The sequence below is a fragment of the Typopeltis vanoorti genome, chromosome 4 (genome assembly GCF_054136105.1).
Source record: "Typopeltis vanoorti isolate ZY-2024b chromosome 4, IOZ_Tvanoo_1.0, whole genome shotgun sequence".
NCBI lineage: Eukaryota > Metazoa > Arthropoda > Arachnida > Uropygi > Thelyphonidae > Typopeltis > Typopeltis vanoorti.
Window position 1 is genome coordinate 40,004,256 of NC_143552.1, and position 14,765 is coordinate 40,019,020.

Here is a 14,765-nt window from a genome sequence, read left to right on the forward strand (position 1 = left end):
GCAATTGTTAGCTAAGCAGCAAAATATATTGCAAATAAGTGAAAAAGGAGACTTGAGACTTCATTTGTTGAACATTGAACCTGATATTGAAAAATTAGCAGGATCTCATTATGCTCAGGGTAACCATTAATGATTGGCTTATTAAATACAGTAAGTTTACATCTTTTTTGAGTAAAAATTAATTTGCATTAGTCATTAATTTTTAATTAAGTATCAGTTCAAATATGTTGATGGTAATTTAGGTTTGCCTAATACTATATTATAATTATCTTATTGTGTAATTTTAATTAAGTATCAGTTCAAATATGTTGATGGTAATTTAGGTTTGCCTAATACTATATTATAATTATCTTATTGTGTCATTAACCTAGTGTAAAACTGACCAGGGGCACCAGGCCACACAAATAGTTAAAAAGGGGTACCAGGCAAAAAAAGGTTAAGAACTAATGTATTAGATAATCATTTATTTATTTCAATCTCATATCATATAAGCCTGAAAGCTATCAATTTTTTCATTAAACAGTACTCCCCATCCCTTCTGCCTTTTCTATTCTTCCAGAAGACTATATTTCTTAATTTCGATTCCTACCTGTATATTATTATCAGTTAATCCAATCTTGCATGTGCAAATAATCCTTGGACAAACTGACATGATCAATACCAAAAAATTATTATTTTTAAGAGGGACCTCCAGGGAGTCAGGGAGGTCCCTCTTAGGATTGACTTACTCCCCTCTCTTTTCCAAGTGTTTACAAAGTTACTTGTTCTTGCAATTATCATATTATGGTCAGATGGGAAGATCTGCTGACATCCACCTAGATGAACAAAAAAAATGCATGTGTTGCCACAACTATGATCCGTCAAGTCTTGCTGACTATACCTTGGATACCTTGCACAGAATCTGATTAAGAAAACTGTTATGACCAATCACAGTATATACAAACCTGAAAGGATCTCTTTTTAGAATCAGTTGTAGATTTCAAACACCAGCCTAATCTTAATAAGTATGGTTGTGTTAAACTTCCAAAGATTTGGGATACTTTAATTCTTAGGCCTGCTGCCCAATAACTAAAGGCAACAGCACCCATAGAGGGTGACCCTCATAGGACTTTAGACTTTATATAGTCTAATTTCATTTCTTCCACTTTTTGTTTTTTGTGTGTTATTACAATTTTAACACTGTATTACTGAAGATGCCTCTGTAACAGAGGCAAAATGTTGAAATGATTAAACCTGCTGTTTAGTTTCTTCATCCAGCAGAGAGGGAGCAATGAGTTCAGTGTTGCATACACCAGTTTGATAGCTTTTAGCAAAATTGGCACACATTTGTCTAACAATCTCTTCTACATCTAAAGAAAGATGCATCTGCATCTTTCTTCTAGTAAAAGTGTCTCCAATTAGTTCACACCAAATCCATTTAAATGCACTCCATAACTTTTGCACAATTCCATTTTTTAAGTGCATCACACACTTTAAATGCACTCCCCTTTCTCCTCACAAAGCTCTGCCAACATACCACTCATGATTCTTACTCACCATTGGCATACCTTGGCAATATCCTGACAGCCATTCCTAAAATGATGTTGTCTTTTACTCTCTTCAATAAGTCCCTACTACCCATTCTCATATTCTTCTTCTGTTCAACCAAATCATTTGTTCCCAGTAATCAGTTAACTATCGCTAACTCTCTTAAGAAACAAATGAGCAAGAGAATTAATGGTGGTTATTGCTTATTTACTTCTCATATCTCATCAGGCCTGTTCATCCTCCCTTCGGGAAAACAGACCTTTCATCCTTGTGCCCTCTCATATACCACAACTTTAATTAACAGAATATCCATACAATGTCACTCTTAAGTCACTCATCATGTCTTTTGTTTCTTCTTTCTTTCATCCTATTCTTTTGTGCCCTTTCATTCGTATCTACCAAACATCTATACCTATACCTCATATTATTTCTCATCCTGATTAACTTGTTCTTCAAACTTTGCATGACTGCTTTTATTTCATCAGAGTCTTTCACAGTCATATTCTTTGCACTTTTAATGCTTATTCTTCTACTTAACATGACCAACAACAACCCTAAATTCTTCATTGACTTCCATTCTTTGTTTAACATTCACTCCTCTCATTTTCTACTTTTATTTACCGATACTGTGCAGTCCATCAAAATAGTGCACTTTCTAGAGATCCATATTTCTTACTCCTCGTGTTTAGTCTCTCTCTACAAACACATCCACCACATTTCCCCATGTACATATATTGCGCTCACAATAAATCAACCTCAAAAAATCTCTCTTAATTAAATTTTATTTTTGCACCACACAATGTAATTAACTTCTTTCTTATTGCCATTTTGTTTTCATTCAATTCAAGCAACAGGTTTAATGAAAATTGTAACCAACAAATCACAGAACTCCACACAATACATAATCAAATAAAACTATCAAAAATAAATGAAATTTACCGAAATGCAAACAATATCACCAATTATTATGCAAAGGTACATAGGATAGTAAAATAATCTGCAAATGCACTTCTATTCAAGACATATGGTAATACTGTACCTCCACATTTGATAATAAAAATAAAGACTAGCACTATTATCAAATGGAAAAAATGAACAGGTTGACTTTTGCATGAAAATTTTCAACCCACATTTCATATCTTATGGACTTGTTGACAGTTAATTATTTAAGAAAAAGTCAAATATCACTATATGAAAAAACTGTGCAGGAATGCATGTCACAAATTGAACTTCAGCCAGTAGGATGCATCATGAACAGGAAGTAGGAAGAAAAAGCATAATTATTTCAGGTTATCAAAAAATAGTTACCACTTTAGCAGAACTTTCACGAAAATCTCCTCTAAACATGGCAGCCATCATGTCACAACGAGCCATCAAGATGGGGCGGTGGGCAGAACATAGTCCATCCTCCAATTGGAAAAGCACATCTAAAAAACAAAAACAAAAAAACAAATAAAGCACCTACTAAGAGAAAAAGAACATTAAACTCAAAATAGCATGAAGTGCAGCATCAATTTTTCTATTGAGATAACTGCAAACCGTAACAGAAGCCCAGTACGAATTTATTCATCTAACAAATATATCAACTTTTAGGATTAAAATAGATACAGAGAGATGTAAAAGCAATTTTACTTTAAACAATAATACTCAGACATGTCATAAATTATTTTGAATAATTAATTCTTTTATCCCCTCAAACTTTAGATTTCAATATAGATTCAAAGTATTATTCTATTTTTTATAAAAACGATTTTATAGTTGGCTCTCACTACAGCAAATTCAAACACTGTTATAGCAGGTATTTTGCTATAATTTCTTGTAAGCACAACATTGTACCTGTGGAGATTTAGTAAGGATTTTTTAGAAATTTATTTATTAAAGTAAATGAGTTTGTCATATTGGTAGCACTATAATGAGAGTTGAGTGTATTATGCTAATTTTCTAATTTTTTTTAAATTAGAAAATTAGCATAAAAAATGAAAATCACAACATATTTGCATGGAATTAGGCAAAGTTTTTCAGTTTGTTATATTTTATTCTTGCTGATGATAATGAATAATAAAATACTGCTAATCATGTTTACTGCAAGAAAACAATATGTGAGAACAAAATAACAATGTCAAAATAACAAGAATAACAAGTACTAAAAACTTATACTTTCAATGCAAAAGAAAAAAATATATTGTGTAGGCTCTGCCTCAGAGTATAAGGACTCATCGAGGAACAGTTCCTTCTAAACATACAATAGCTAAATACTTATATCCTTTTTTGAACAACATTCAGCAAAGAGAACTCACAGTATCAGCTGGTTGCTCATTTCCACACTCTCACCACATGCCATGAAAAGAACCTGTACCCCATGTTTCCTGACCACATCCTACTTCACATCTATGTTTCTTGACCACATCCAGAGATGATTGCAAGATCTTCCCAAACCTGTAAGGAGCTACAAAATCTCACCTGCATCTAATATTCCCTTACCAAATGGTTGATGTTTATCATATCTCATCTCTTCTCTATCTATTTCTCAAACTACTCTGAAGCATACATGTCCTCAATCTGCATTGAAATGCAATTCCACAGATAAATTTCCTCAATCTATCACCACAAATCCATAGGCTAATCATCTTCATCATCTTAGTTACTCATTCCTGGATCTTTTCACCTTCTCTCCATCTCCTAGAAACCTAGTTGTCCATAACTACACACAGTAGTCCAGATTTGGCCTCAAAATCCACCAATGCCTGAGATAAAAATGCTGGCTTTAGCAACAGCTGAAAAACAGCCAAATGAAGAAACTTCCCTCTTGAACATAAGGCAGTCATACTTACTGGATCTCTTGCAAAGGCCACTGGATGCATCTTCTGTCCATTGGTACTTCTATCTCTCTCTCATTCAGATAGCACTATTGTAAACAATGCCTAAAGACAACATTGAGCAAGACAAATCACCTCCAACCACACTAGAAACAATGCACCTACCTCCTGATGGTTTTCTTGTCCCATATCCTCTCCAGAACTATCACTTATCCTATAATATCATTACACTCTCTTACACTGGTTTACCAAACAGTATGGGGTAGATGTCAGTATAATACAGATGAAGACTACATTCAACCCATTCCAAAATAAAGGAGATAAAATTCTTCAATGAAATGCTGAACCTATTGTCCTCACCTCGGTTCTCTAAAATAATGAAGAAGATCATTAACCATCCTCTTCATCACTTGGAGAACCACCAATACAGACTATGTCACTCTAGATCCACTACAAATCTTCTTGATTATCAATACATTACCAATGTATTGATTATCAATACATTACCCATCTCTGGGTATGTACCATGGAAAAGTTCAAGAACCTACACAATTGCCCACAACCTTTCCAAAGCATCTGATAGGACCAGATCTGGCATAGAAGGCAATTCGGTAAACTCTTAGCTGATGGTCTGCCTACCATTCTTTGTAACTCAGTAGCCAGTTTTCTCTCTTTGATTGCTCTACCAATGCAGGTCCTCATAGCTCAAAATAGCAGTGTCCCCAAAACTTTTCTAAAATTCTTGATACTGTAAAAGAGGACAGTCTGAATCAATATGTACTCTCTCTCTCTCACACACATTTTTGACATTTGGTAAGATGTATGATATGCCAATTTCAAGTTTTTTTTTGGTAGATTTTTCATTTAAAACTAATAACTTTGAACTGTGTTGTAGTATATCTATGCTGCTAAAAATTTGGAAATATGAAGATATATAGAATTTCTTAATTAATTGTGAATTATACAACTAGAAAGAAAAAAAAAATCTTTTCCCTTTTAACATAACTTTAATTTCTCTAGAACGCACATGTAATCATTTATCTCATGTTGAACTGATGGCAAACCAGAAATAGAAAACAATCTGTTGCATCCTGCTCGATGGGTGAGTACTACAAAAACACAATTTGTGTCATGCCCGACATGAACATGTTAAGTAAAATAATGATAATTTCTTGATTTCTGTTGTCAAAAATAAAAAAGATGGAAATTGAGTGGACACATACTGAGAATGGACAGCATAGAGATTCTTAGAGTAGCTTTGACATGGATCCCAGAAGGAAAACAGAAAAGGGGAAGACATAAGTTAACTTGGAAGAGAATGACAGAAAAGAAAAGAAGATTGGCTGGATGGAAGAGCTGAAGAGAAGCCAAACTAGTGGCTCAGGACAGAGGTATCTGCAAGAAATGGATCTTGGACTTATTTGCCATGAGACAAAGAGGATAAGTAAGTAAAATTAAGTGCATTTCTTAAACCTGGAATAGCAAGAAACAACCCCAACAACATCTGAACCCACAACAACAACTGTGGGTTCAAATGCCACCATGGGCATGGATGTTTGTGAATGTCTTTAGATAGGAGAATAATTTCATTGTCCAGTATAAGATTACCACCCTGCTTATAGGAGAGCCTGAAATGGCTTGAGAAAGTTCCACATTCGTCTCTAGAGCATGGTTGCCAGACTATGTAAAAATATAAATAAAAAATATATATATAAAACTAATTTTGAAAAATGTAGGGGAGAAAAAATTCCTCCCCAAAGGTACAAATTTACTATAAGTTTGCAAAAACCTTTTGTGGGTGGACACCACATGTAAAAAAGTTCTGCAATATGTGATAATATGAAATTACAAACTGTTATAATAATAACTTAAAAATTTTATAAAATAATTTATGGGCATAATTTTTATTCTCTTTGTGGAAATTAAGACAAGTGAATTTAATTATAGTGATGAATTTCATGACAGTATTAAACTACCTCACCCCTTCTGTTTACATCACTGTAAACAGAAGGGGTGAGGAAGAAATTAAATGCATTTAACTATATCATAACAAATGCTGGTAACAAACCAGAATGGGATAGTTAGTATAAAGTGTAAGGACAGCAGTGAGTATAGGGGACTTCTGAACTTTAGTTAAACTAATGCCAGGAGCATTTGGAGCAAAGGGGAGGTATTGATTAGTTCATCTTAGCCAAATGTTATTGGCATTAGTGAGACATGGGCTGACAGAAGATAATGTAGTTAATGGGATAGAATGTGAAGGGTATAGTATTTTTCAGGGAGGATAAGAAAGAAAAGAATAGGAGGAGGAGTATTGTTAATGACAGCTGATGAACTGCAACCAAAGAGAGTAGAGGTTCAACTGAATACCACGTAAAACAGTGCATTTGAGACCATTTGGAGTGAGATAGAGGCTAGCAGGACAAAATATACTGGTGGCTGGTACTATAAATCAGAGAATGTGAAAGATGGTGTGGACAGTATGCATTGATAACAATGCATACTATCCACATTACCATGTTGTATACAATGAGTGGAGCACAGGTAATTATTATGAGGAAAATCAACTATGGGAAGATAGATTGGAAAGGATACATAGGAGGAAGGAAATGGAATTTATGCAGTCACTAAGGAAAAACTGCATGAGGCAACATGTGATGGAATGCACTGGGGTTTGAGAGTGCTAGATCTAATAACTGCATCAAAGAAATTGTAAGTAATGAAAATGACCACATGTTGCCACTAACTAGTGAGAGTAATCATATGGTTTTGACCTGAAAAGTGGCTAAATGTGTGGAATCTTTAGTTAAGAGGGGGGATGTACATGGAACTACAGGGCTGGTAAGTATGAAAAACTTAGATTGTTTGGATGCCATGGCATGAGAAACAGAAACGGCTGGATGTTGATAGTGCATGAGAGATGATAAAGGAGTGTTAGAGGGAAGTAATAGCAGACTGCACACCTAGAGTTGGGAGGATAAATTAAGTGGGGATTATATGGATGAATAGCATCATTAAGCAGGAGCTACAAAAAAAGAAAAATTTGGGGAGGGAATTCAAAGAGAAAGGTGACCAGCAGGTTAGAAGGATGATTAGTATGATAATAAAGGCAAAATCAGAGTATGAGAGGAAATTAGCAGTGCAAACCAAAGGTAATTCCAAAGAGTTATTTTGGTATGTTGCAAGTAAAAGGCAGAATGATTATGGAAGAATATTAGAGAGGTATCTAAGCAGATGAAATAGCAGAATTACTAAGTGAACACTTTGCAAGAGTATATCATCCTGGTAGAGAGGCAAGGACTTATATGGAAACAGAGATAGATGAACTGAAAATGTATAGGATAATAGAGAAGCTCGATGTAAATACAGCTATGGAACTGGATAGTATACCAGCCCGAGTTTTACAAGATGGTGTTAGGGAATGGGCAGTGCCGTTGACCACGTTATTTAAGTCTCGGCTCTGGGTTGGTCTCAAGGGGATGAAAGGAGGGAAAAATAGTTCCGCTGCACAAAAATGGCTCCAAGACTGAGGTAGCAAATTACCGACTGATCAGCATTTAAAGTTGTGGTCAAGGTATTGGAAAAGTTGGTTAAGAGGAAAATACAGGTATGGGATACTATGTGGGAGGCAACATGGTTTTGTGAAGAATAAGTCATGCCTCAATAACTTACTCACCTTTTATAATAATAAGTGACAGCTGAGGTGAATAAAGGTAATGGGTTTACAATGATACTGCTAGACTTTGCAAAAGCTTTAGACAGAATACTGCATGGAATTAATCAACAAATTGCAGCACACGAAGATGGATATAAAGTTGATGAAGTCAATAAGATGGTGGTTGATAGAGAGATACTAAACAGTAGTTTATTGAAGAGTAGAGCCCAGAAGAAGGTCTGTGACTAGTGTCATGACGTAGGGCTCTGTTCTTTGGCTGTTACTATTTATTTGTACATTAATGATATAGGTAATGATCTGAGGGTAACTATTCAGTTGTTTGCCTATGATGCAAAATTGAGTAAAGCAAAGATGATGTTAAAGTTCTGCATAATGATTTAAACACACTGGCAGTATGGGCAAAGGATTACAGATTTCTGTTTAAAGTGCGTTAAATTAATTATGCATTTGAGAGTTGAAAGAAGATTACCAGCTGTGTATCTTATTGATGGAACTGAACTCCAGGAAATAGATGAAGCCAGGGATGTTAGTGGATAGGGTGTTGTAGTTTAGAGGGCATATTGCAAAAGTGGCTAAAACAGCTCATTGCATTATTTGATTACTAAAAAAAACATCCTGACAAGTGAGTCATTATACCTTATATTATAGGGACTTCATAAGATCTCCATCTTGACAACTATGACAGATCTGGGCACATGAGTTTCTTAGAAATGGAGAGGATTCAGAGGCGAGTGACCAAGATGGTAGCAGGTCTATGCAATGCACCTTATGAGAATAGGATGAAGATTTATGGGTTACAGAAATTGGTTCACAGGTGGTAAAGAGGTGATATGATAGAGACATACAAATTACTGAAGGGTTTTTACAGGATTAATACACTGGTAATTTTTCAAAACAGATACAATGGAGGGAGAACTAGGGCCATCCTTGAAAACTGAGCAAGCGTGTGGTTAGCAAAGATGTGAGGACTAGATATTTTGCTTGGAGAGTGGCGAATAAGTGGAATAGGTTGCCGGTCTGTTGTAGGTGCCATGACTATGAATGAGTTTAAAGCAAAGTATAACAGATATGAGAATTTACACAGGATTTATCTCATATGACAAATCTTGACATTAAGCCTCGGTACTGAGAAGGTGACAGTACAAAGAGACAAAACTGTCCCACTGCATAAAGGGGGCTCAAACACAAAAGTAGCAAACTATAGGCCAATCAACATTTCAAGAGTGGTGATTAAGGTTATAGAAATTTGTGAAAGACAGAATTCAGGGTGGATAGGAATATGATATGCTATAAGGGACAATATGGTTTTTATGAAGGGTAGGTCTTGACTAAGTAATCTGCTTACTGGCTATAATAAAGTGGCAAAAGAGTTGGATAAGGGAAATGGCTACTCAGTGATACTGCTAGACTTTGCAAAGGTAAGTCCAGGAATCTTTTGACAAAATTCCACACAGAACTCTGTTGGTGAAATTGGAGTAAATGGGGATGGATATGAATCTGGTGATTTGGATTAGAGAGGTGGCTGATGGACATATATCAAAGAGTGGTTTATGGAGGAGTTCAGATAAGGAGAAGGCAGGTGATCAGTGGTGTACTACAGAGCTCAGTACTCAGTCCTCTGTAGGTTTCTTGTCAGATCATTTTCTTTAATCAAAGATGTACAATGATACAGCAAATGATCTGACAGAAAATATTCAGTTGTTTGCTGATATGCCAGACTGGGAAGAGCAATGGTAAATGACGGTGATGTAGAGATCCTGCAGGAAGACTTAAACAGACTAGCAGCATGGGCAAAAATAAATAGCTAACAGTTTAATGAAACCAGGTGTATGGTGATGCATTATGGGAAGGAAGAGATCACAAGTTGTGAACTATAGTAATGGAAATGAACTACAGGGAAATTGAAAAAGCCAAGTAGATGGGGATGAATCATTATGGATTGGTAGTGAAGTTAAGAGGACATATTATGAATGTAGCCAAAACAGCACATCAGATTAAGTGATTGTTGAACCACACACACACACTAACAAGCATATATATAGATGATTATTGTTCCACTCATAATGGGGGAACAATAATAAGGTCACGTCTGGACTAATGTATGCAGATCCAGACACCAAGATTCCATGGAGATGAAGATGTGGTGGAGAGGATCCAGAAGCAAGTGACAGATTGTGGAATGCTATCTATGAGAATAGATGTGGGCTTCAAAAACAAGCTAATAGGCAGAGGAGGAGGAGAGATGACAGAAGAATATAAGTTATTAAAGGAATTTATAGGATTGACAATGAAGCCTTTTTTTTTTTTTTTTTTCAGTACACAGCAGGATTTAGATATGCACAATAATTTGGGATCAATTTACAACAGAAATTATTTGCTCCAACAAATCTCCTCACTTGCCTAACTCTCTTAGGAACATTAAATGGATTAAAGGCAGACACATCTTCTCTATTCTGGTCTTATTCCATTACGATCTACAAAACTTCACTCAAAAATAATTGTTACTCTGAAGTTTTAATTATAAATTTGCTTGAGGCAACTTACAGATAACTCATTTCACTAACTTGCAATAAGAAGCAAGTCATATTAAAAACAAATTACTCCTTTTCCAAGCATATGAGACAAAACCATATTCAGTGGAACCTGAAAGAAATGAGTTGAATTTTTTACACCCTGAGGAATGTTTAATTCATATTTGGTCCATGGTATTGTAAAGGCAAAATAATGTGTCCTCTTTTCCCAAGGTAATGTGACAGTAGCAACTGTTCAAATCTATTTTTGAAAACACAGAGGCTCCTTCAAGAGATGCCAATAATTCCTCTATATTGAAAAGAAGAGAGTTTATAGGATCAGTAACTCTGTTAACTACTTGAAGACCTAAAACAAATCTGAGTTCTCCATTCAATTTCTTTAACAAAAAGATATGGAGCTATTCCATTTGAAGGTTAAATAATTCCTGCATGCAAATATTTCTGAAGGTTAAATAATTCCTGCATGCAAATATTTCTCTATGAGCAGTTTAAACTTCTCAGCAGTGTCAGGTTTTTCTGGATAAACTTTTCTGGAGAGAATGTTCCACCACTTTCATTTGTGACAAATTTAATATTCTTTTGGTTAAGGATGTACCAAATTTCTTGAATAACCTCCTTCGAAATTGAGATAACAGCCAGAAAATATTGCTGAGTGCTCTCTCAAAAAGTGCTTCACAAAAAACTGGATTCTTAAATGATGCATCAGATGTAATATAATTATCTTTTTCAAGGAATTTGTCTCTTGAAATCTGAAGACTAAAAAGGAGGAGTAGAAGAATGATTTGACTGTAAAACAGAAATTTACAAGTAGTAATTTTGTATTCCAAACCTTGCAGCCTTATAATTTCTGTTTCATAACAACAAGAATATCTGTTCAGAAATAAAAATTCCTTCTCACAAATAATATAAAATGTATTAACTGATAACTAGATATATGCAAAAATGAATAAGAAAACATGGAGAGAATATTTCCATCAATTACTGAATAGCATTATTACTTCCAGAACTCAAAATTATATATCAGCTACTACTGTAGAAAATGAATCTGTATAACTACGGTCAAGGCAAGAACTCAGCAATACAGTACATTCATTCAGGAACAATAAATCCAAAGAAACAGATAAAATTCCTGCAAAGTTGCTGAAAGCAGGAGGAAAGAAACTAGTAGACAAAATATATGAATTTATTTTAACCATATGGAACAAAGAGCAAATGCCAAAAGAATGGAGAAAGAGTTTGCCAGATATACAAGGGAGGACTGAAAAGTTCTCATAAACACCTAGAACAAAAATTATATAACAACAAGATATAACATATCTTAAAACCCTTTAATCTCCATGTTTCATCAAATTGTAATAATTTGTTCTTTTCCTTTTAGGATATATAAGAAGAAATGCCAGATGCTTTAAAGAAATTGAAAGACACAGAGGGATGGGCCATCAAGTTTTTCATGCTGCAAAAAAAAGTCCACAACTGAGATTCACCAAACTTGTGTTAGACTTTAGGGGACTGTGCGCAGCATATCCAACAGTTGTCAGAAGGGTGGCCAAGGGTAAAACTGGGCACCCTGAGATAACAGATGCCCCCAGGTCAGGAAGACCTTCCACAGTGATCAACCTGAAAACATCAATGCAGTGCATGCCACCATCCTTGATGATAGACGAATACCAGCCAAAAATATTGCAAAGACTTGAAATATCCAGGGAACCAGTTGGGGTCATTATCTACAAACATCTGGATATGCAGAAGCTCTGAGCAAAGTGGATCCCCAAATGTTTGAATGCCAGTCAAAAAAGAGAACATGTGCTGTCATCTCAAAGGATTTTGGGTATTTTTGAGAAAAACAGGTGTAAATTGTTTGGGTCATATTGTGACTGTTGATGAGAGATGGCTTCATCACTATGACCCAGAAACCAAACAACAGTTAATGGAGCAGAGACACAAAGGTTCTCCTTGGTCAAAACAGTTCCAAACCCAAAAGTCAGCAGGGAAAGTTCTTGCCATTGTCTTTTGGGATATGGATAGTGTTATCCTTACGAAGTACCTCAAACTGGTAATTAGTTTATGGAATTAACAACGCATATAAAGTATATTAATTAAAGGTAACTTTAATGAATAACTTCTATATTTCGGCAATGTCACATTACCATCTTCAGGAACATAAAGATATGGTATGTGCACTCAGGAACTAACACAAAGCAAATGAGGAAGAAAGCAAGAAACTAATATTGTTCCTAAAGTCCTAATAGTGCCCTCTTGCGGGCTAATTTGGTAGTCTTGGCAGTTGGGCTGAAATTCTCATAATGAAAGTCTCCCAAATTTGGGGCAGTTTCATGCACCCAAATTTGTTGAGGTTAGGAACATTTTTTAGAGCTGCTGAAGATTCTTTGAATAATCTTTCGTATTTAAACTTGCTGCGATGAATTCATTTTGTTTTCTTCCAACGAATTTTATGGTGGGTATCTAAGGCATGGTCTGCTAGCCCAGAGCGGCTGTACTGGTGAAAGGCTGTATAGAAGTTATTCATTAAAGTTACCTTTAATTAATATACTTTATATGCGTTGTTAATTCCGTAAACTAATTACCAGTTATGTCTAACCAACGTATAAGTCTTGCTACTAGAATAAAGAAGTACCTCAAAAAAGGTAAAACTGTTACAGCAGAAGTTTATTCATCAGCTCCGAAGGAATTAAAGGAGGAGGTATGGAAGGAAACACACCACAGGAAACTGAGTATCGGCATGTTGCTTTTGCAGAACAATGCGCCTGTTCGCACTACACATGAAATCTGACAAATAATACAACTTGGGCTTTCAGTGTCTGTCTATTTCCTAGACTTGGCCCCATCTGACTATTTCCAATTCCCAAATTTAAAGAAACACTTGAAAGGAACAAAATTAACCGCAGATGATGAAGTCATATCTGCAGTTGAAGACTGATTTGTGCAACATGGGAAAGACTTTTTTTCTAAGAGGATTGCAAATGATGCAGCACCATTGTCAAGTGTATAACACTTCATGTGGAATATGTAGAATAATGTGTAAGTTACTATTAGTCGAGATAGCAACATAACATTGCAATATTCAAACTGCAATATCATGGAAAGATAGTTGGAGGCAAACAAATCTGAGGCCAAGGATCAAATTTGGCTGAGAGCCACAGAAATCAAAAATTCATGAGACATCTTTAATTTAAAGTCAGGAAATTTAATATTAGTTAGAAACTTCAGTAGCTACAGTGTCTTAATAAAAAATATCTTTTACAGTCTCAGATGAGACTAAATTTTCACCTTTCACTTGTAAACAATCCTTTATCATTTGAAAAAAAAATTCCAAGTTACAACAGAAGCTTGTGCTCCTGTGTCCAAGAATACTTAGCATGGGAATTCTAAAATAATTGCACCTACAATATTCAGAAACTCAGAATTAATAGAGACTAAGGTATATAGAATACAGGAAATTATTAGCCATTACATAAACAAATTACACTGACTAGTTTCGCCACCTAAAATAGAACTAGTGGCTTCTTCAGGGTTAGACACATTAAAACAAATATAAATACAGAGTTCATGAGGTTGATAAAGTTGATTGTTTTGATGTGTCTTACCCTGAAGAAGCCACTAGTTCTATTTTAGGTGGCGAAACTAGTTGGTGTAATTTGTTTATGTAATGACTAATAAATTCCTGTGTTCTATGAATTGTTTTAGTCATAAAATTTTCTCTATTTAAAACAGACTAAGTAAAGCATGCAGGACTTAGAGAAGTACGAAATAAATTTCTATTCTTGCCATTTTCTGAATAACATTTCCAGGACTTATATAGTTTGCAACATTTTTAAATTAGAATTATTTTGTTTACCAGAAGAAAAGAAATTATATTTGGCATTTGGGTTATGGGGTTCTGAAAATTTTGCAGGCTGTCATATGTGATCCATTTCATGACTATGTAACATTACAGATTCTCTCTTTTCACTTACTATCTTTTGACATCATCAAAAGTTTAATCAACTTTTTACATTTATCCCTTTCAGAATTTTTTTATCTTTTTAAAATCTCCAATCGTTAAGAGAAGTTGCACTTGAAGCTTTGTAAGACTCAAACTTTGTATTCATCTTTTTCTCCATATCTTCTCATAGACTTGATATTTCTTTTTTAATTAAGGCAGATGCAGAAATACCCATATCCTGTAGTTTTTCTGAAGGTTTAGAAATCTTTGAA

At 34.9% G+C, this 14,765-nt stretch overlaps 1 protein-coding gene across 2 annotated transcripts in view; it reads right to left on the minus strand.

The window, feature by feature from the left end:
• The window catches only part of RhoBTB (Rho-related BTB domain containing), a 397,556-nt gene that overhangs the window by 54,596 nt on the left and 328,195 nt on the right, over positions 1 to 14,765 (minus strand). For both annotated transcript variants that reach the window (XM_090391753.1, XM_090391754.1), the window contains one exon: positions 2,836 to 2,954. In XM_090391753.1, the coding sequence (XP_090247879.1) occupies positions 2,836 to 2,954 (119 nt within the window). The remainder of the gene's footprint in view (positions 1 to 2,835; positions 2,955 to 14,765) is intronic.